At 47.4% G+C, this 22,111-nt stretch overlaps 2 protein-coding genes across 4 annotated transcripts in view; both read right to left on the bottom strand.

Annotated features, from left to right (window-relative positions):
* The window catches only part of rasgrf2b (Ras protein-specific guanine nucleotide-releasing factor 2b), a gene marked incomplete at both ends in the record, with an annotated part of 46,520 nt that extends 40,582 nt beyond the window's left edge, over positions 1 to 5,938 (bottom strand). Inside the window, one exon of the mRNA XM_079734367.1 lies at positions 5,663 to 5,938. Within this exon, the coding sequence (XP_079590493.1) occupies positions 5,663 to 5,938 (276 nt within the window). The remainder of the gene's footprint in view (positions 1 to 5,662) is intronic.
* A 747-nt stretch (positions 5,939 to 6,685) lies between these two features.
* msh3 (mutS homolog 3 (E. coli)) overlaps positions 6,686 to 22,111 on the bottom strand; it is a 31,530-nt gene continuing 16,104 nt past the window's right edge. For all 3 annotated transcript variants that reach the window (XM_079729394.1, XM_079729396.1, XM_079729395.1), the window contains exons 19-24: positions 20,359 to 20,473; positions 19,323 to 19,480; positions 14,997 to 15,183; positions 9,594 to 9,726; positions 8,927 to 9,095; positions 6,686 to 7,097 (exon numbers count right to left, since the gene is read on the bottom strand). In XM_079729394.1, the coding sequence (XP_079585520.1) occupies positions 7,001 to 7,097; positions 8,927 to 9,095; positions 9,594 to 9,726; positions 14,997 to 15,183; positions 19,323 to 19,480; positions 20,359 to 20,473 (859 nt within the window). In that variant the 3' untranslated portion in view covers positions 6,686 to 7,000. The remainder of the gene's footprint in view (positions 7,098 to 8,926; positions 9,096 to 9,593; positions 9,727 to 14,996; positions 15,184 to 19,322; positions 19,481 to 20,358; positions 20,474 to 22,111) is intronic.

Genomic DNA, 22,111 nt, shown 5'->3' with positions numbered 1-22,111 from the left:
CACATCAAGTGTGCGACATCACCCCGGCCCAGCCTGCATCTTTGCTGTGACTAATGAGACCAGCAGCTGTTTACAAGTGGCCCTTTTATCTCGGTGGTGTGAACTTGTGTTTAACGTTCTCCGCATCTCTCCTCACATGTCTGTTCCCGCCTCCACAGCAATGCTTGTTTCATACGGCTTGTTCCAATAGTTAACCATCAATGATTGCAAACGTTGATCAAAACCCTACCATCATCAAGGGATGGACGGACATGTTCCAAACTGGTCGATGAAACAACGTGTCCATAATGTCTATTATATATGTTACTCCACAGACCACAGACACTTATACAGTGGGGCAAAAAAGTATTTAGTCAGCCACCAATTGTGCAAGTTCTCCCACTTAAAAAGACGAGAGAGGCCTGTAATTTTCATCATAGGTAAACCTCAGCTATGAGAGACAAAATGAAAAAAAAAATCCAGAAAATCACATTGTCTGATTTTTTAAGAATTTATTTGCAAATTATGGTGGAAAATAAGTATTTGGTCACCTACAAACCAGCAAGATTTCTGGCTGTCACAGACCTGTAGCTTCTTCTTTAAGAGGCTCCTCTGTCCTCCACTTGTTACCTGTATTAATGGCACCTGTTTGAACTCCTTATCAGTATAAAAGACACCTGTCCACAACCTCAAACAGTCACACTCCAAACTCCACTATGGCCAAGACCAAAGAGCTGTCAAAGGACACCAGAAACACAATTGTAGACCTGCACCAGGCTGGGAAGTCTGAATCTGCAATAGGTAAGCAGCTTGGTGTGAAGAAATCAACTGTGGGAGCAATTATTAGGAAATGGAATACATACAAGACCACTGATAATCTCCCTCGATCTGGGGCTCCACGCAAGATCTCACCCTGTGGGGTCAAAATGATCACAAGAACGGTGAACAAAAATCCCAGAACCACACGGGGGGACCTAGTGAATGACCTCCAGAGAGCTGGGACCAAAGTAACAAAGGCTACCATCACTAACACACTACGCCGCCAGGGACTCAAATCCTGCAGTGCCAGACGTGTCCCCCTGCTAAAGCCAGTGCATGTCCGGGCCCGTTTGAAGTTTGCTAGAGAGCATTTGGATGATCCAGAACAGGATTGGGAGAATGTCATATGGTCAGATGAAACCAAAATAGAACTTTTTGGTAAAAACTCAACTCGTCGTGTTTGGAGGAGAAAGAATGCTGAGTTACATCCAAAGAACACCATACCTACAGTGAAGCATGGGCTGGAAACATCACGCTTTGGGGCTGTTTTTCTGCCAAGGGACCAGGACGTCTGATCCGTGTGACGGAAAGAATGAATGGGGCCATGTATCGTGAGATTTTGAGTGAAAACCTCCTTCCATCAGCAAGGGCACTGAAGATGAAGCGTGGCTGGGTCTTTCAGCATGACAATGACCCCAAACACACCGCCCGGGCAACGAAGGAGTGGCTTCGTAAGAAGCATTTCAAGGTCCTGGAGTGGCCTAGCCAGTCTCCAGATCTCAACCCCATAGAAAATCTTTGGAGGGAGTTGAAAGTCCATGTGGCCCAAAAACATCACTGCTCTAGAGGAGATCTGCATGGAGGAATGGGCCAAAATACCAGCAGCAGTGTGAGAAAACCTTGTAAAGACTTATAGAAAACGTTTGACCTCTGTCATTGCCGACAAAGGGCATGTAACAAAGTATTGAGATGACCTTTTGTTATTGACCAAATACTTATTTTCCACCATAATTTGCAAATAAATTCTTTAAAAATCAGACAATGGGATTTTCTAGATTTTTTTTTTCATTTTGTCTCTCATAGCTGAGGTATACCTATGATGAAAATTACAGGCCTCTCTCATCTTTTTAAGTGGGAGAACTTGCACAATTGGTGGCTGACTAAATACTTTTTTGCCCCACTGTATGTGTGGCCTTGGTTCAAGTAGCATATTAGGAAATGCTTAAAGGGCCTGTATTTTACCAGCAGATGAGGATGTGGTTTGCCATTACAAGACATTTCGAAATCTGCCCTGCCCTGTGACTTTGTGACCCCACAAGTGGGAGCGTCCACCCCTAGAGGTATGATGGAGAGATAATCCTACCAGTGGTTACAGTCCACCTGGTAGGCTGGTAGACTGATCTACATCATATGATACATCGGAATGCGCTTTGGCCTCACTCTGGAGAAGGTCAATCACGGGGAGCGACTTGGCACAGCTCGGCTTGTTTAAACTGGTGATGGATGGTGAGTCTCATGGTTTGACTCTGCCCCACCAATGGAAAGTGGACTCTAGACCCCGCAGCTCAGCTAAGGTACTGACAGACCCTGGGGCTCAGCTACGGTACTGACAGACCCCGCGGCTAAGCTACGGTACTGATAGACCCCGCGGCTAAGCTACGGTACTGATAGACCCCGCGGCGAAGCTACGGCACTGATAGACCCCACGGCTAAGCTACGGTACTGATAGACCGGCTCAGCCACGGTACTGATAGACCCCACGGCTAAGCTACGGTACTGATAGACCGGCTGAGCTACAGTACTGATAGACCTTGGGCTCAGCTACAGTACTGATAGACCTTGGGCTCAGCTGCGGTACTGACAGACCCCACAGCTCAGCTGCGGTACTGACAGACCCTGTGGCTAAGCTACGATACTGATAGACCCCGCGGCTAAGCTACGGTACAAATAGACCACCAGGCTTAGCTACGGTACTGAGAGACCCCGCGGCTAAGCTACGTGACTGATAGACCACCAGGCTCAGCTTCGGTACTGATAGACCCAAAGGCTCAGCTACGGTAATGATAGACCCCAGGGCTCAGCTACAGTAATGATAGACCCCAGGGGTCAGCTACGGTACTGATAGACCGGCAGGGCGGCGGGGTGTGCATTGTACAAGGAACGTTCTGCGATACTCTGACAAAAGGGAGAAGCCCTTTTGTCATTGTTCAGAACTTCGTCTTAAATGCCTGCTTTAACAGCCTACTGTAAGCATGGGTTAACACTTGAATTATAGTGTATATAGAAGTCGAGTTTGGGGTATGACCATATAAGGTTGTTTGTTGGCATCATCTAAACCAATGAGACGATAGAAAGAGGTAGCCACTGCGGCCGTGGGCGGAGTTATCTCGGAGCTAACCTGCTATGTACCAGGTTTGCTCCAGCTTAGGCTCTCAGCATGAGTCGCCATGGTAACTGAACTGAGAGTCTTCTAATCTTGATATCGCTCATACCTGAAAGTGAAAATTCTAGAATTTCCTGAATTCTGACTTGACATTTCTGGTTAATCTAGAAATCCAGCTTCTTGAAACAGGACCCTGGTTTTTGAGACTTTTCATACCTCTCCTCACAGCGGCTTTATTCTCGCTGGTCGACAACAGGCATCAGAGCGATATTTGCTTTATGAGAACGGATGTTTCTGCAACCAAAAGGTCACAGGTGCGAACCCTGAAGCGGTGTGTTGGCCTGTCCCTGTCCGATTGGGTTTGGACAGGGACTGATGAACCCTGCATGCCCCAGTACTTGTGAACTCAACCCACGGTGCGTGAAATTCATGCACTGAGACAACATATAAACCCATTTTTGAACTCACACTAAACTCATGGAATACTCTGACAAGGTTTTGAGACGAAGACCTGCTCAAACTGTTTGGAGACACTGGTGACCACTTCACTGTGGAAACCAGTTCCATAAGGGGTGGGTGAGTGTGTGTGGGAGAGAGGGAGAGAGAAGGAGAAAGAGAGAGAGATACAGTTCATGTGAGAGATAAAATGTGAGAGGGAGACGCAGGAGCGGAAGGTAGAGATGCTGAGTTGGTGAGAGTGTGTCTGTGTTCTGTGTGTGGGTGCACCGGGACTCATGTGGGGGTGTGTTAGTGCGTTTGGGTTTAATGTAGGGGTGTGTTATTGCGTCCGGGCTTCATGTGGGGCTGTGTTAGTGTGTCCGGGTTTCATGTGGGGGTGTGTTAGTGCGTCCGGGCTTCATGTGGGGGTGTGTTAGTGTGTCTGGGTTTCACGTGGGGGTGTGTTAATGTGTCGGGGTTTCACGTGGGGGTGTGTCAGTGCTGGTTGCTGGCAGACTGGGTCGTGAGGGGAGCCGGAGATAGGAACCACAGAGGTGGACGGAGACAGAGTGGGAAACAACTCTTCCCCTTCCTCCCCCGCACAGCTCGTCAGCACTGTGAGAGGACTCCGGGTCGGCAGTGCGCAGTGTGTATGGGCACTTGCTGACATGGCAGAACATGGTTGAGAGAGCAGATTAAATACAACTTCAATGAAAACAGAGAGAGAGTAAAAAAGAGAGAGAGAGATAGAGAGGGAAAAAGTGACAGCAAGAGAGGGATGAAAGAGAGGGGGAGCAAAAGCGAGGATGAGAGAGAGAGAGAGCGAGAGAGAGAGAGAGAGAGAGAGAGAGAGAGAGAGAGAGAGAGAGAGAGAGAGAGAGAGAGAGAGAGAGAGAGAGAGAGAGCAAGGGACCAGCCAAGCCCCAAAGCACCATGCAGGCTACCCAGAAACACAGCTGATTGTATCTTGGCAACAATAAGTAATGTAGCATGTGGATAACATTAGCAATACGATTCATCCATGTGCATTGATTAATCAATGCTTAGCCTATAATCCAAACCACGAAGACATCTGACATTCAGAAAATGCTTTTCGAAAATGTTGAGTGAAACCACGGGATCAGATCAGATGTAAACGCTCTAAACAAATGGCTTGTGTGTTTGGGGATTTACTCCATTAAGCGAGAATGTGTTTGAAGGTTTATACATTATTCCATTGTATACAGCTAGCCGTATTTACGGATTAAATAAATCCAGAAGTATTTATTTTGTTATGTGGTGCGGGCAGGACCACAGATTGAGCCTTGTATGTTCCACGTTGGCTCTCATCTAGCAGAACGGCCTAGGTAAAAGCTATTGTGAATCTGAGGGATGTAGAACACATTTAATGATGCGATGAGGTCAATACTTAAAACTTCCAACCTTGCTTTTTTTGTGTGCAATGAAAATGAATTTAAATGATGGAAAAGTTCTTTGTAGTCTAACCTCAATAGGGGAGCAGATAGTCCAACTATAGACGGAATATTAATGTACTTTTCAAAGCCACAAATAAAAGTGATGTGTGTTTGTATGTGTGTGTATGTGTGTATGGGGAGGGCGGGGGTACATCTGTAGGCCTATAATATTATTCGCTCACTACCAAGGGTTTGCGTCTGATGAACAGCGCACCCAGTTGCGGCCACCAAATGCATAGGAATATGTGTTTGACGTTTCCTAGCAACGAGATGATGAACCTATGAAATCATAGCCAACTCGCTGGGTTGCCGATGCTGCGCAGACGCTCCATCTCTTGTTGTTGAGCTCTGCGGTTACCGTTGCTTTACTGCCTCAAGCGTATTTTCAATACATATAATTATAATTCATTCAGGGTTAACCTCTGTTAAATAAGATGTCCAGATGAGGATGAAGCTGTATTGACTAATAAAACCAGAGAGAACAAGGAACCATTTTTCGTTTGCTGGCCAGTATACTTTTTTCCATGTCTCTCTCTAAATATAAATATTTGATGTAGATCCTTTAAACTGTATAAAGTTATATCGACTGATGAAACAAGCACAACAGAGACGCGTTGTTATCTGTGGCTGGGTGTCAACGCCCCCTCACCTGTTTATCAAGGGGCTCCTTCGCTGCTGTTGACATCTTCGGGGCTGGCGCGCGCTCGCAGGTGCACCCCTCCAACAGGTAAATCCCGGAGGGGCGCGCGCTCTGCTCGTTCTCAAAGTAAAACAACACATTTTGGTAAAGCGCGAAAAACTTGTCGTGCCAGCGGCTGTTCTCCGCAGTCTTCTTGCTCAGGTAGCCGCGCTTGGTTCCCTCCTTACGCGCCAGCAGCGACAGAAACAGCGCATGTCCTTCGTTGTACCGGACACTTTTCTGCATTTTGTTCCTCCTTCCCAACGGTTAACTCAACCAAAAAAAACGGAGAGGTAGTCTTTACGCTAAACTCATGGTCGCGCCGACGCGCGTAAACTTTCCGCTTTGATTTAGCCCCCGTGGCCAACGGAAAAGTTGGTCCGCCTGTGGACGCGCTTCTGCAGGGAAACTCATACTAGCTCGGTCCGCCTCCGAGTCCAACGCGTCCTGTGCTCCATGTTACCGTGCTTAACGTTTGGATACAAACAAAAACAACTGGGACAAATAATTAAAGGGAAAAAGCAGAAGGGACTAAATGCGACTTGTTCATAGGCGGGAGATCCCTCAAGTGGACAGACAGTGACCGCATCACAGACGAGCTAAGCTGTAATCGGCTTTGACACCGGTTAACTCTCGCTTTCTCTCTCCCTCTCCCTCTCTCTCTCCGTCTCTTTAGTGATGCCTGCAGATCTCGGAGGTTGGGCCCTGTTGGGAGTCGGAGGAATGAAAGGCGGAGCATGAGTTTGTTGGGTGATTGCTTGTTTGAACGAGCGAAATAGAGGGCTTTAATTCCTCGACGCAGATGAGCTGCTGCATTCAATTGTTCTCAAAAATAAGAAAAGAAAAAGACAAAGCTGCATGGTGAACCCTTTATGGTCTCTCATTGAGAAGCAGCACATACACTGTTCATATCTGCCATGATGAGGAATTTTAAAAAAAAGACACCATGTTTTGCTTTGCTTTTTATTAGTTTGTTTTTTAAAAGGTCTTTTGTAAATGTTAGCAGACCACAAATGGAACCTTATAAAGTGAGAACACCTGCACATGATGGATCATTTTACATAAAGTAATGAATAGTCACACACACACACAGACACACACACACACACACACACACACACACACACACACACACAGGATTCCGTCCTTCCTGAATCCAACATACAAAGGACAGGAGCAAAAGGAGACTTTGATGTCACTTCTCGACAGACACTGAGCACATTTCACTTTGGTTCAATGACTAATCCTATACGAGCCCAGCGACATGCCACTTCAGACATCTGCGTTGTGTGGCAGCGTTCAAGTATTTCAACAGTTCAGCAATAAAGACTTTGTCTCCGTCCAGTTCCTCAGCGTTTCTCTGTCCGAGATCCTCCAAAGATCTGGAAGAACACTCTTCATCTTCCTACAAGACAGACAGAGTGGAGGGGGGGGGGAGGGGAGGGAAGAGCGTGAGATGGAAGACAGGGAAGAACAGAGTCAGAAAAAAAGAAAACCTCTTCAGTCCATGTATCCTGTTAGTCCAGACATGCTTCTCTCTCTCTCTCTCTCTCTCTCTCTCTCTCTCTCTCTCTCTCTCTCTCTCTCTCTCTCTCTCTCTCTCTCTCTCTCTCTCTCTCTCTCTCTCTCTCTCTCTCTCTCTCTCTCTCTCTCTCTCTCTCTCTCTCTCTCTCTCTCTCTCTCTCTCTCTCTCTCTGGGCAAACATTTCATATGAACAGGATTAGGATGATGGACATGAAAGATTCCTCATAGTGTGTTGTGTGTGTGTTTGCACGCGTGACACAGATATTTCATATTGTGGGGATTATCGAGGAAGATGGAAAGCCATAATCAACTCTCAGCAGGGCTGTCTGGTACGAGAGAGCGAGTGAGAGAGAGAGAAACTTGAGGGTGCTTCTTTGATGATGACTAAGTATGAGGACCAGGATGGTTTTGATCTGCCTTTCCTTCAGGAATCTGAGGTTTGCTGGCCTGTGCTTCCTTAATCGGTCATTCGACACACAGCTCTAGCCTAAGCATCTCCCAGTAGGTTAGTTATAGATCGTTCATCCAACATTTGTTAAAACCCAGCCCACACTCCAGCCATTATTAACACATCAGGGGGGAAATGGCTTGACCCCATGGACCAATCACTGTAACTATACACAGATCATTAACCTAAAATACACACTTCTAGAGACCCCTGGGAGAGACAGTTGTGACGGTTACAAAAAATGACTTGATTGCAATTGTAATTTTATTTGATGAAACATGGACGCGGCCGTTCGAGGTTAGGGAGAGGGGGTAGGGAGTGCCTGAGGAGGTGGGAGCTGATCCGAGCTACAGCAAGAGATTAAAATGGTTTTTAATCCATCACTGCTTCATGACGTCTGCACAAGGTGGCCAGCGCGTATGCAGGAGACTGTAAGATGGACACTCATTGGCTTCCGGTGAGTCACAATCAGTGATGTACATCTCCACGGGGACATCCTACCGTTGTCGTTTACCTGGGCTCCATTTCCCCAACAGCACACGGAGAAGGCTCAGCAGTATGATAAACGTTGTGTGGTTACAAGAAGCACGCCATACAAGAAGACGTGTCTGGTATAATGAAACCAACTCATTTATAAAAACGTGGGAAACGACTGCCAGTAATATATGAGGAATAGAAGGAGGATTGGTGGAAAATCCAATATCCCAGATATCCAAAACAGAGGATGGGTCGAACCACAATGTTACCAGTGGGCTCAGACGCATGTCCGGGATATAACAGTGGATAAAACACGTAGTGTAAGTGCTAAACAAAACATTGCACATACTTTGTGACATGGCAACTACTATTAAGTTGGTTATTGTGAGACCAACTTCAAAACGTCCCTGATAGCACGCTCTGGTGAAGTTGAGCGTTTTTTCTCCAGTTGCACAGCTCCACTAAGCAGTAATCAAGGTGGATTTTCCAGGAACCCTTGATGTGTTTTCTGGATCCGTAATGTCCACGCAACACTGAGATCAAGTGTGCCCCAGTGTGATATTTTTCCCCTCCGACTGTAGTTCCCAGCAGTTTGATTTCCTCCACACCATCACACTCATTTAGATGAAGGGTTCTGTGGTACAGATTCAATCGTGTTTCGGGGTCGTTGACTCTGGCTGGTTGAGTTATGTGCTGGGGGTTGTTCGTGTGTATAACTATGTATTTCCGTGCATGTGTCCGTACGTGTGCTTGTGCGTGCATGTGTGTGTGTGTGTCTGTTTACCTTCGAGTGTTGACGGTGTCCTCCAGCTCACGGGCCTTCTTTGCAGCTGTGTGAAGTATAGTCTCTGGGATATTAGCCAATCGGGCAACGTTTAGCCCGTAGCTCCGCCCTGCGGCTCCCTCAGTCAGCTGGTAGAGGAAGGTGATGAACTCTGGCTGAACGCCATCATCTAATCGACCAACACACACACACACACACACACACACACACACACAAACAATAAACCAATTAAGTGACGGTATGACACAAATATTAAAACTGCATTATAAATGAGCCTGAGCCCCTCCCACCACATAATGACCAATCAGAAGCATTGTTGAGCAGAGAAAGGAAACCAGGCTCCTGACTTTGCCGAGAATGTCCCTGATTGGTAGCTACAAAACTAGCCCTGATTGGAAGTTGTTCAAAAGGTGGGATGAAACATCTTTGTGCCTACCCCTCCCTCTTAAGGCACACACATGCAGGACATTGGATCTACAGATCGCTGCCGGACAGTTTGGACCACTTTGATCATTTAGACTACATTAATTGACAAGTATTGCCTTCTGCTTGATAATACTATGGATAATGAAATAGCGACCTGATCTTTTAGGGAAAGATGGCACTGTATGTGTGGTGATTTCCACACTATCGCAGATAAGCGCACACCAGAACACACAACACACACCCTGGGCGTGGGCTTGTGCAGGGGGGTCGTTGAGCAGGAAGGCCATGTGGTAGTTGGCGACATGGTCCGGATGTTTCCGCTCCAACTCACACAGAGGAGGATAGTGGGTCACAAACAGGGTTAGAGACTTCACCTAAGAGAGAGAGAAAGCGAGAGCGAGAGAGAGAGTCAACACTTACACAAACAACAGTAGAGATGCTTCGTACCTAATCCATTTTTCATGTCAGGTATTTATTAGATAAAATAGCTCATCGTGATCATACTGGGTTGCTTTTGCATCCTATTTTTTAGGATGCAAAAGCTTTTTTCCAGTACAGTAATTAAATGACTAACCAAGCATTAAACAATTAAATATTGTAAAAGCCTTGAAGTCACAGAGGTATTTGACCAACAAAAAATATCCTCTCTATGAAATGCAATTCACTAATCCTCAAAGGAGACCAAAGTGTGACCGTTAATGATAAATAAATCATCTCTGGTCTTTGATCACATGCAATTGAATGGATCCGAGACAACCGAAGTGGAAGAGTCCAAATTGTGAATCTGAATAAATAAGTGTCCATTTGTGCAGCTAGCACAGGCAGACAAATGCTTCAGCCTCGTGAGACAGAGACATGGCCAAGTTAGGCAAACCACACAAAAGACAACTCTCTTGTTTGAGGCTAGAAAATTCTGGAATAGCCATTAGCCGCAGAATTTTGTTAATGACATAAATGATTATTTCTTCCCAACAAAAATATGTACAAACAGCAAATGTACACAGAGTGCATTTATCTATATGTTTAGTCTGCACTTGTATGCAATTCATCTTTTTCCTATTTCCTTAACACGTCCTCTTGATGTGATCCCCCTCTCTTGAGACTCCAGGTGCAGATTGAACAGAGTCAAAAGCTTTGCTTGCTCGTGGGCCAGTTTCAGATTCAAGTGTATTACCGCCTGTCCCTTTATCTCTCCAAAGTCCTGGCAGACAAAGAAAGCTGGGCAGGCAATTCTGTGCAACAAAGCACTTGATGGACTTATGTAGGCTCTCACTCTCTTCACACACACGCACACGCACACGCACACGCACACGCACACGCACACGCACACGCACACGCACACACACACACACACACTCTTAAATGTCTGAGTCCTGTGCCCCTAGGGCCAGCTGCGAAGAGCACTTGACCAAAACAAACACATTCCCCTTCCTGCATCCTTTAATAATCCAATCGCATGTAAATTGATTCAGAGTCTAACCTTCCAAAACCACAGCAAGAGCAACACAATGTTGGAGGGTTACTTTCTCTTTGGAAAACAAAAACAGATCGGAATATAAATTAACAATGATATTTATATTGATATTTTGGTTTGTCTTATGAAGGTTAAGACTTTTTCAGAAAGGTTGCATAAGACTGTGATCCAATCACATTTTCTGATCTTATTAGAAGGGTATTTTGACGATATTCAGATTTATTTATTTTTTATATATTTTGATGGGCTTTTTGTGCATTTAAGGAGAGGACAGTGAGGAGGCACAAGACAGTGGGTTGAGGAAAGGGGATGGCATGTAGCATGTCACAGTTGGGAATGGAATGGACTCGAGTTTGGGTCGCCATCACAAACTCATGGGTTTGGCCCACATCAAAAGCCAAACAGTTGTTTAACATATCAACAGCTAGCCTAGGGGGTGTCCTAGTATCCAAGTGGCCTAGCATGGTTGAGTCTCTGGTGGTCTGTGATGACACCAGGACGAGCAGGCAGGACGAGACGGAGCAGCCAACGCCAGGATGGACTGCGGGTGGTGGGAGAGAGATCGGGCAAAGCCTGGTTGTTGGTGTGCTGCTGTTGTATCATGCGGCGCGACAGGCAGGCTGCAGACCGGGGTAGCATCGGGACCGACCTAAGACCCACTCCCGCCTGGGAAAGGTCACATGTCACACGCATTACCTACCCCCCGAGAGATGTTTGGGGGGTCACTTCTGCTTGTTCGGAAGCCTCACTCATCAACCTCTGAGAGAGCTACTCTCTCACACAGGCATACACAAACGCACACACGCATGAAATGCCAGGCTATTTCAATCAGTTCTCTCCACCTAAGTTAAAAGTTAAAGCTGTGTGACTAATGGCCTGATTAGTCGCTAACGGCAACATCCTCCGAAACATCCTCCCCCTCTCGCATCCTCCTTCATCATCCTCCACCTCCTCCTTGATTCCCCCCCCCTTCCCCCTCCTCTACCTTCACAGCTTCATCATCCTCTTCCTCCTCCGGTGACTCTGCGGAGAAGGGCACTGCGCTGGAGCCGCCTGGATATCAGACAAGCAGGGGCCGTGGAAGATGGTCTGTGAGTAATGGTGCGTGCAAACCTGTTTGAGGGTCAGTAGTGGATGAATACTGGTTTAGCTTTTTATAGCGGAACAGCCAGAAGATTATCGAGAGAGACAAGGAAATGCTCTATGGATCTCTCAGGCTTCTCCCTCCTAACTATGGAACGTGGCTGAGAAATAGGAGGATTTTCTCGGAAGCATGCACGCAGGCTTATTGCAACAGATGTGTGGATGCTGAGGCAGTTCATGACCGTCGGGATTGGACTGCCGGTAAGGCTGTCAGGAACCTATTCCTTCGCAGCATTCTCACAGCTCTACTTTCCTTCCTGGAGGATAGTAGAGCTGTGTGCATGTGTTGCAATCCCCCAGAATGGCCAAACATGTCCAAGACAGTGGCCTAGCATGGTTGAGTCTCTGGTGGTCTGCGATGACATCTCATTCTCAATGAGACAGAAACCTCATGTTAACACAATTTAACACCCTTCATTAACTCTGTATAACCAACAAGGATTACCTCTGTGTGCATGTGTGTGTGTTGCTTCTATCAATTAAGTTACATTTTCAGATTGGCTAATTGCTCACTTTCAAACAATCCACCATCACAAAAGAAGTGTGCTATAATTTCCCATTAAATACCTTCAATCAAGTAAGAAATCAAATCAAGTCCAAGATGAAATAGGGTCGGCTTAGCTCAGGAGGTAGTGCAGTTGTCTTGTAACCGAAACCTGTCTTGTCCCTGAGCAAGACACTTAACCCTAACTGCTCCTGACGAACTGGCTGTCGCCTTGCATGGTTGACTCTGCCGTCGGTGTGTCAATGTGTGTATTAACCGATGTAAGTCGCTTTGGATAAAAGCGTCTGCTAAATGCCCTAATGTAATTAGGGTTCACTTCAAGCGAACATACATCGCTAACTAGCAATCAATATTTGGAGTATGGTAAAGGCAGAGTGTCCAAGCATAGCATGCAGCTAATGCAACATCCTTGCAACATCAGAGCCCAGCCCTGATGAACCCGTCAGCACGGTGCACGCTGAGCACAAAGACCCACCTTGATGCTTGGTTAGAGCCGCCTTCGGACACTGAGCTGACCCTCTGGCGAACGCTGGGACAGGGAACAGTCAGTTGCCATAACAACAGAACGAACCGAAGACCTTCACGGGACGCCTGTTGCATGCTTGTTTGATGATGGAGGCGATGGTGGTGCGGACGACGACTGCTATGACGATGAAGACGATAATGAGGAGGAGGACTAGGATGAAGATGAAGAAGAAGGTGGCAGCTAAGAGGAGGCAGGAGGCTGAAAGAAGACGCTGGTAGACTCGGGTCTGGGGTGAAGTCAAACTTCTCCTCTTGTGTTTTGTTGTTGCACATTGCTTCCTTTAACAGCAGCAGGGTATTTTCCGAACAAATCAATGCTTTCACACAAAAGCCACACGGCCAACTCCCTGCCACCCGACAGCCCCCAGTAGAATCGGCCTCTGCCCTAATGTTCACAGACTTGCAGGAACGTTGCATAAGTGCAAGACACAGTCCAAAGATTAATGCGAAACTGGCCAAACGTGAAAACCGGGAAAGGGCGTTTTGGAAATGTTTACGCTCCTCTTGACTCGGGAAAGGGGGCAGAGGCGGGTCACTGAGGTCGGGCTGACAATAATCAAGTCAAGGAAGGAGGAAAAAAGAAAGTAAATGCAAGCTTTCATACATTGGGGCCGGCCGTGCCAGCCGTTAGTTGAGAGCAGTGTCCTCCATGCCAGAGCTGGGACTTCAGATCACTTTCATAGCATTTTAGTCCTTTTGGAGCAAGAGCAGGTTACCCTCGCCCCTCGGGAGTCAGGCACCAGGGGGCCAGCCAAGTCTGCCTGTCGAGGGCCCCGTTTGCCCGGAGCTGGATCACAGCGGCAGCAGGGGCTGGCGAAACTAAGGTTTTTCTCATTATGCATGGAAGGCCCTTCACACCGGGACCCATATACCCATGGAGCGAGGGGCCATTCTGAGATCAACAGTCATCCTTTCCACCGCTTTCCACACAAACCTCAGAGCAAACACACACTTACACACACACACACACACACATCCTGAGGGGATAAGTCACAATGGGAGCACGCAACACTGCACAACACCCACAGGACCACTGACTGTGCTGGCTGCAGTATAAACAAACGACACCTCCTTCTCCCACTCTTTGTTCTTGTTAAAACGGTGAGATCCATCGGATTATGTCTGGACTCAGGTTCTCTAACCTATTATGTCGTTTCAGCCTCTAGACTTTGCCAGCCCTACTCCGGACAGGGCAGCGGCTGTATTTACAGAGACTAGTCTCCTCTCATATGTAACTGATAACGGGGAGGGGGGGAATGCGAGACCATTAGCTGCAATGAATGTGTTTGGAAGACAACAAATTGGAACAAGTTAAGATACATGTTCCCAATTCACACAACTCTCTCTCTCTCTCTCTCTCTCTCTCTCTCTCTCTCTCTCTCTCTCTCTCTCTCTCATCTCTCTCTCTCTCTCTCTCTCTCTCTCTCTCTCTCTCTCTCTCTCTCTCCTCTCTCTCTCTCTCTCTCTCTCTCTCTCTCTCTCTCTCTCTCAGGCCAGCTATTCTATCAGAATATTAACATCGTAGATCAAGCCTGGGCTGAGCGGTCCCTGGTCTCGCGGGAGGAGGCTTGCTGCATCTCTGAGAGTCCCAGGGCTCTCGTCTATGCCACCCAAACAAACTACCCCAGCGCATACACCCACGCACACATCTGAGGACAGACAACTCCTCTTTATTGATGCCGGTAACACTTTTGTTATTGGTCTGCAGGAGGTCTCAGGAGCAGAGTAAACACACAACAACACGTGTGTGTGTCTGTGTGTTGTTTGGTGTTTGTGCGTGTGCAGGGGAGAATAGCAACAGGCAGCATCCGAGCGTAAAGTTACAATGCATTATGCCTTGCTAGACTCTAGTCTGTGTGTGTGTGTCTCTCTTTACACACACACGGCAACATACACAGACACAGACACACACACACACACACACACACACACACACAGGAAGTAAATGGAACAAAACGGCCCCATCAGCGAGGCACTCCCACACACCACCCCCGTACCTCTGTGACGAAGTGCTCCAGGGTGGCGTACGCAATGGCGATCCCGTCATGGGTGCTGGTGCCGCGGCCCAACTCGTCCATGATGACCAGCGAACGCTCCGTCGCCCGGGCGATGATCTCCGAGGCCTCCGTCAGCTCCTCCATGAAGGTGCTCCTCCCCTTGTAGATGTTGTCCGACGCTCCCATCCTTGTACACCGATACAACAAGACAGCAAAGGTCAGAGGTCACCGGACGAACGGCATGACCCGACTCAAAGGAGAGAGAGGTAGGAGAATTGTTTGCAATGCAATTCAAGCTCTCTGTGCTTTGGACGGCACTAAACGGTCAACTGATGTTAGACAAGCATTGTTTTCAAGGTGATGTGTCGCAAAAACTAAAAGGGAAGTTGTCCTACTTATTTCAGCCAGGATGTAACACTATGTGACTCGACTAATTTATTATCATAGATAACTGTAGAATATGCTGTGCTTTTTAGCGAAAGATAAACAGCAGCGGTGAACATCAAAGGTTATGACCAGCGGCGAATATGCCGGAATTACAGCCATGAAACTATTACAACTTATTCCCCCTCTCTGGAATAATATCTTGTGCATCCCATCGTCTGTAGAGCACAGTGAACAGTCCCTTCCTTCATCCTTACATTGAATCGTGTGACAATGTGGCTGAGGAGTCCTGTTTTAATCAGAAACCACAACGGGACGTTCCATCTCCCACAAACCTGCTTCAACTCTCCCTCTCTCCATTAGCAGGTCTCCACCTCCCTCACACCTCTAAATCCGTCTTTTCCTGTCTGCCCTGACCTTCACCCAGGTATCCATCAATGAAGCGCATGCAGGAGCGGCTCGGTGGTGGAGGTTACCATGGTTACCCCACACGCTGCACCGGAAAAGGGGAGGGGCAGACGTGCTGCTACATTTCATCCTCCAATTTGTACATTGCGAGCGTTGCTTCATGCGTGTGCATACACGCGCGCATGCCAGCCTCATTGGCAACTACTACTATTGATGAGGATGGAGAGTGGAGGCATAGCAACTACTGTTGCCACCCCCAGCTGTACAATATCTGTTTCCATAGTCCGCTCCTTAGAGTAACATATTGTTTTAAGGCCCTAATCTATCAGTTTCCATAGTCCACTCCGAAGAGCGGATATATTGTTTTATTATCCTTATCTATCTGGTTCAACATTCCAACATAACCAAATTAATTCCTTTATGAAACATTGAGGCAGGGATATCTGTTGACCATTAACGCTGTAAAAAAAAATAAAAATCTCATGCAATATGAGCAGACCAGTGGGAAAAGCTGCGGATTGATTCAATAACATTTTTACATCCTGCGCTGCTCATAAAGTGAGTGAAATTACCACCAGGATTACTTTTAATGGAGACAGTTTCAGGGCGAGCCAACGCATCTAGCTTTCCATCTACTTAAGCGCTTCCTCCACACCGTCTCGAAGCATATACATTATTAAGTACTTTCCTAATACTCCGCCCTTCAAAAGCAGCTTAAAGCCACAATAATAACGTTAAATCTGCCGGTAACCATGTTTGCATGGGGGGCCCACTCTCAGCCCATCACCGGGAAAAGCCAGAGATTGCTGGAGCACTTGTTTCGGATTAAAGCCAGTCTCTACGCCCATAAGGTGAAGAACTGATTGGCGTTATTGTCAAAGTAAAGACCACCCAAGTGATAATGCTATGTTGTTGCTGTTAGCGGCTAAATGCTCCGTATAAAAGGGCTCACTAGCGTCTCTGGAAACCATTAGTTATAGGCTCTGGGCCCTTTAAAAAGATCCCGCCATGCCGGAGATTCTTTCCGAAGGGCAGAGTTGTAAACAGCTGTTGTAAAACCCATTCTAATCCTTGCTAGGTGGCATCCATGGCCGATTCAAAAACACAGTTTTACATTCTGTTTCCTTTGCAGTTTCCATAACAACCATGAGGAGACCGTAGTCTGTGCTCCATAACCTTCAGGCTTCAATATAAACGGCAAAACAGACACACACACACACACACAGCTATTTGCACTTATGACACGCACGCAAACATGGCATCCACATCCACATCCGCCACCATACCCTATGCATGCATTGCACACACACACACACACACACACGCACACACACGCACACACAAACGGGTCCATGTTCTTCTTGACTGCTAAGTGAGCCGAGGATGCATCAAATGTCGGACTCTCAAAACCTGATTCACACACGCAGACCCTCAATCGCTCCCTCTCAGACACACACGTGCAAAACACGCCAATACTTGCGCCCGAAACCCCTTTCTGTAAAGGCACATTGGTGTGCTGCTGAGAAATGGAGTGGGCAGCGAAAGTGAACTGGCCTCCTTAATTTATGTGATTCAAGCCACTCTCTTGGACAGCTCTCTCTGGGGACGGGTGATCAGTGGTCTGAACGGTGAAGACAGGACACGCCATTGGACACCTACGCCTGTGCTCATTACCCCCACCCACGGCGTCTGTTTACGCTGGACACTGGCGACGCCGCGGGAACCGAGCCAGCTCCACCTCTCGTTCCCTACCTATCGCTCGCTCCATTGTTTGTTTGTTTCTCGGGCGACGCCAGAGGACTGTCCAACGCGTGTTGTAACAACGCCACGCTGTTACCGTCTCTCTCTCCTTCTCCTCTCTCTCCTCGCCTCCCTCCCTCTCTCTCTCTCCTTGCCTTCCTGCCTCTTTCTTTTCTTGCCTCCCTGCCTCTCTCTCTCTCTCCTTGCCTTCCTGCCTCTCTCTCTCTTTGCCTCCCTGCCTCTCTCTCCTTGCCTCCCTGCCTCTCTCTCTCCTTGCCTCCCTGCCTCTCTCTCTCCTTGCCTCCCTGCCTCTCTCTGTCCCCTTCTTCCCCTCTCTCCCTCCCAGAGGAAGGATACAGCGGGAGCTGCAGGGGGGAGGGGGGAGGGGAGAAGAATATGTTGGACACTCACCGACACTGCGCTGGGAGTCTTTTAAAAGGATCAAGGCAGTTCAGCAGCACACTTTACAATCGCAATGCTGGCCAATTACTGCATTGGTTTCTATTGGCCGAGGGCTCTGCTTGTTAAGTCTTGATTAGAGCGGCACGCTTTGTTCTGTGGACCCCGCGCCAAGCCCTGTGCATGTTGAGCTGCTTGATATTCGATTCAACCTCGCAAACTTGACTTTCACTACACATATAATATCCATACATAAATTGTTTTGTGTACACACACACACACACACATACACACACACACACAGAACAAGTCGTTCTTGTGCTCACGGGTGTGTGTCCCACTGGTTGCAGTGGAAGAACATGCTTCGTACACATAAAAAAGTCATGCATCTGGAAGGCATTAGCCTCGATTGCATAGCATGGTGTAGTAAAGGCATGTTCCATAGCGATGCATGCCAACGCTCGAAGCGGCACAGAAACCACGACGCTTTGCCGGGATTCTGATAATAACAAGAATAATCATCGTGGGGGGGGGGGGGGTAGGGGGTTCATGTGCTGCAACAAAAAACGTTTTGTCTCTGGTTTACTCGAGTTACACGGGGAAACGCTATGCTCCGTTGCACAGCACGCTCCACACAGAGAGACACACAGAGAGAAACGAATAGAGATGGAGCTGTAGCCAGGGGGGGGGGATTAATGTCAATACAAACACACTTCACGGGCCCGTCGCGACCGCGTCATTTTGGAGCAACGTGATGGGGCATTAGCGTGCAGCGGCGTGAGCACGTTCAGCACGTTTCAACACGCGCAAACCAACACAGGAGCGGATGCGTTTGTCGAGGAAACACAGGTTTTGTATTCTTCAGAGTCTAAGGACTGTCACTTTGTACCGGTGCAAACCGTGTGACATCTCTCTCTCTCTCTCACACTCACAGGGTGGGGGGGGCTATTCTTTAGCGCAGCTGTGCTCGCGGCCGTGGATGAGGAACGGCAGAGCAGAGCGAACAGAATGTGTGCTGCGGCGCGCCAGGCATTGTTGTCATGGCCACTCCGCTCTGACGCCAACAACAGACTGAGAGCAACCATTCAGGAGACCACCGTCGGCCCTGGAGACAGGGGGCGAGGGAGTGTGACAAAGAGGGGGGCAGAGGGAAAGAGAGAGATGGAGGGACAGACATATAAAGAGAGGAGGAGAGAGAGAGCGAGAGAAAGAATTCCAGAGAGAGATAGAGAGAGCGGCGGGAACGAGGCTTGTGTGTGCATCTGTATGTGTGCGTGCGCGTGCAATATGCATGCATGTCCATAATGTGCCTACGTATAGATTCTATATATTCTCATGCGGTCCCCAAATGCCCATGACAGTTGTTTTTTCTTGTGTGGCCCCAGACCCCCACACCTGGTGTAAATGCCGTCGAGGATGCCCAGGCTGGCCTGGGCGGCCGGGACATGGCAGCCCATCTGGGCCATGACACAGACCAGGGCCACCTGGCGGATGTAGGAGCTCTTCCCTCCCATGTTGGGGCCCGTCACTATCATGGTCCTCCGACCCTCCCCCTGGATAGGAGAGGAGAGGGAGAGAGGGGAGGGAGGAGAGGGCATGGAGGAGGGAGAGGAAAGAAGGGAGGTGGAGAAAAGAGAGGAAAGGGTGAGGAGGATTGAGAGGAGAGAACAGACGGAGGGGAGGAGAGAAGGGTAGAGGGGAAGAGAGTAGGAGAAGTAAGGAAGAGGAGGAGAGGGGGAAGGAGAACAGAGAAGGAAAGGGAGATGAGAGAAGGGGAGGGGAGAAGGGGAGAGAGGAGAGGATTGGAGAGGAGAAGAGTGGAAGGGAGGGGAGAAGAGAGGATGAAAGGGAGACAGAGAAACAGAGACAGGGGAAAACCAAAAAGAGAATAAAAAAAGAACAAAAAGAAAAAGGGAAGAGAGATCAGAAGACTAATGATGCAAAACATTTGATTGCATTTTTTGGAACACGCAATACTGTATCTTCACATCTTTCATGGAATAATGGTGGCATCACAGACGGAAAGGCAAAGAGAGAAATATTTGCATGGTGTCCTGCACAGCTGAGGAGGTGGGCGATTCGGAGGCTTGGCTTATCTTCCCATTGGCTTTTGCCTGTTACAAGATTAACCTACACCCACTGCATTGCTGAGCGAGTGTTCCTGTGTGCGTGTGCGTGTGTGTGTGTCTGTGAGTGTGTGTACTGTGTAGAGATCTGAGTAAGATATAGGTAAGGTAACATACTGTGTGTGCTTGCCTGTATTTTTCATGTGTGCATGACATGCGTGTGTGCTTGCCTTGGTGCACCCTTCGACCTACTTTTGTTTCATAACTTTCTAAATCAAGAGAGCATGTGCATTTTGTGCGTGTGTGTCTACGTGTAGGTGTCTATGTGTGTGTGAGTGTGGGTATTTGTGAGTGTGTGTACGCACCTGAAGGTCCGTGTGGTTGGGTACATATTGATTGTGTTCTCCCAGCAGCAAGTCTATGGCAGGATTCCTGCCATCCTTGATCACGATCTGACACCGACTCTCACTCATCTCCGGCCTGAAACCAAACAATAGTCAGAAAAACACTGACAATCTGGAGATGAACAAATGGACCACTAACACTTTAAATGCTGCACTAAAGACAACATAGTTTAAAACCTTAGCCCAATCCTTTGTCGGATAAGGCTCGATGGGTCACAAGAACCGATGCATTGGTGCCAAGTTGATTACTGATAGGCTACAAATGACAAGCATTCCTGTTAAAATAGGGAAAATTGTCCTTTGTTTTGTGATTATTTAAGCACAGAGACAACAAGAGCATGAAATAGGATCATATTTGTAACACGACCCAAAAAAGAAACGGAACCACATTGAATTAACAGAGTCAAGCACACAATGTGCGATTAGAGGCTGTAATTTTACGCTAGTGTCTATTTTCGACATCAATTTCTCTATTTCGGTACGTGCAAATTCTGTAAAACATTATTCTGTGTCTGTCCCTAAATGACCATGTCCGTTGCTTAACATTGCAGGATCGGATTTTAGTAAGGCTGGCCCGAACACATAATTTCAAGATTCGGATATTCGTTAGGGTTCCAAACGAATATTGAGAAAAAGATAATGAAAAAAGTCAATTCAAAGTGCGCATCTTTCATTGCCTGTAACAGTAGCAGGCCGAGACCACTGCTGAAGAATCAAGTTTTTATCAACTGATCGTTTTAAAGCGGTTAAATTGGTTAAACAAATGTGTTATTTTAATAACGCAAAATAGCAAAACAACAATGTCCGTGGCTTTCGGGTCCACTCATCGGTCAAAGTTTGTCTTGGTTGGGGCAGAGCTTCAATGCAGCCTCAAAGTTTCACAAGTTCCGAAGATGGAGACTTGGCCTACTTCCAATCATCCCAAAGCAAACAGGTGGTTAGTACATTGAGCAAAGTTTTGAATAACTTTCCCTGCAGGACTAGTGCTATTTACCCAGTGATAAATCACACAGGTGCTATTGAAGGGGACCGATCGCTGGAGTATTTGAATAGTGTTTGAATATCAAAAGATAATCATCATCCCATGATGACGATGGCTGTCATTACCTCAACTGAAGAGTAGACGTGAAGCGTTCTCAGATGTATAGCACCCTTACTTATATTTGATCACTGGGATATTCAGACGAAATGTAACCTAGCCTTCTACCCGCAGTACCAAAATATGATTAGATCTTAAAAAAAGATATATTTTTTGTATTTCTTTTTTTTCATAATAACAAAACAATTTGAGAATCTGAATACTGAATTGTGATTCAAAAAACGTCTGTATGAAGGAAAATCTGTTAATTCGTAAAACCGGGCTCAGCCCTGGATTTCAGCTGTCTTTTCCCCCTGCTGTCATTGATGTCCACAGATCCTGTTATCCTGCCAAACAACACGGAGCATAAAGGGGACCCTTCAGCAGGCAGCATGAGGGGCCAAAAGACGCCCGGCCCATCATGTCCACAGTCAGCTTCTATTAAGAAACGACAGCATCGGAAGTAAAGAGAGGAGTGTGGGTGGACGACATAGACGGGATCAAAAGCGAGTGGAACGAAAACAAGAGGGAACACAGTAGCAGTAGTTGAGAGGTAAGTGAAGGCAGTGGGTGGGGGCATCCACAGAGAGGATGGAGAGAACAGAACACATATAGAGAGGGGGTGGTAGCGGTGGG

The sequence above is a fragment of the Pollachius pollachius genome, assembly GCF_949987615.1.
Source record: "Pollachius pollachius genome assembly, chromosome: 1".
Lineage (NCBI taxonomy): Eukaryota > Metazoa > Chordata > Actinopteri > Gadiformes > Gadidae > Pollachius > Pollachius pollachius.
Note: the sequence above shows the minus strand (reverse complement) of the source record. Positions and strands in the feature narration are given on the sequence as shown.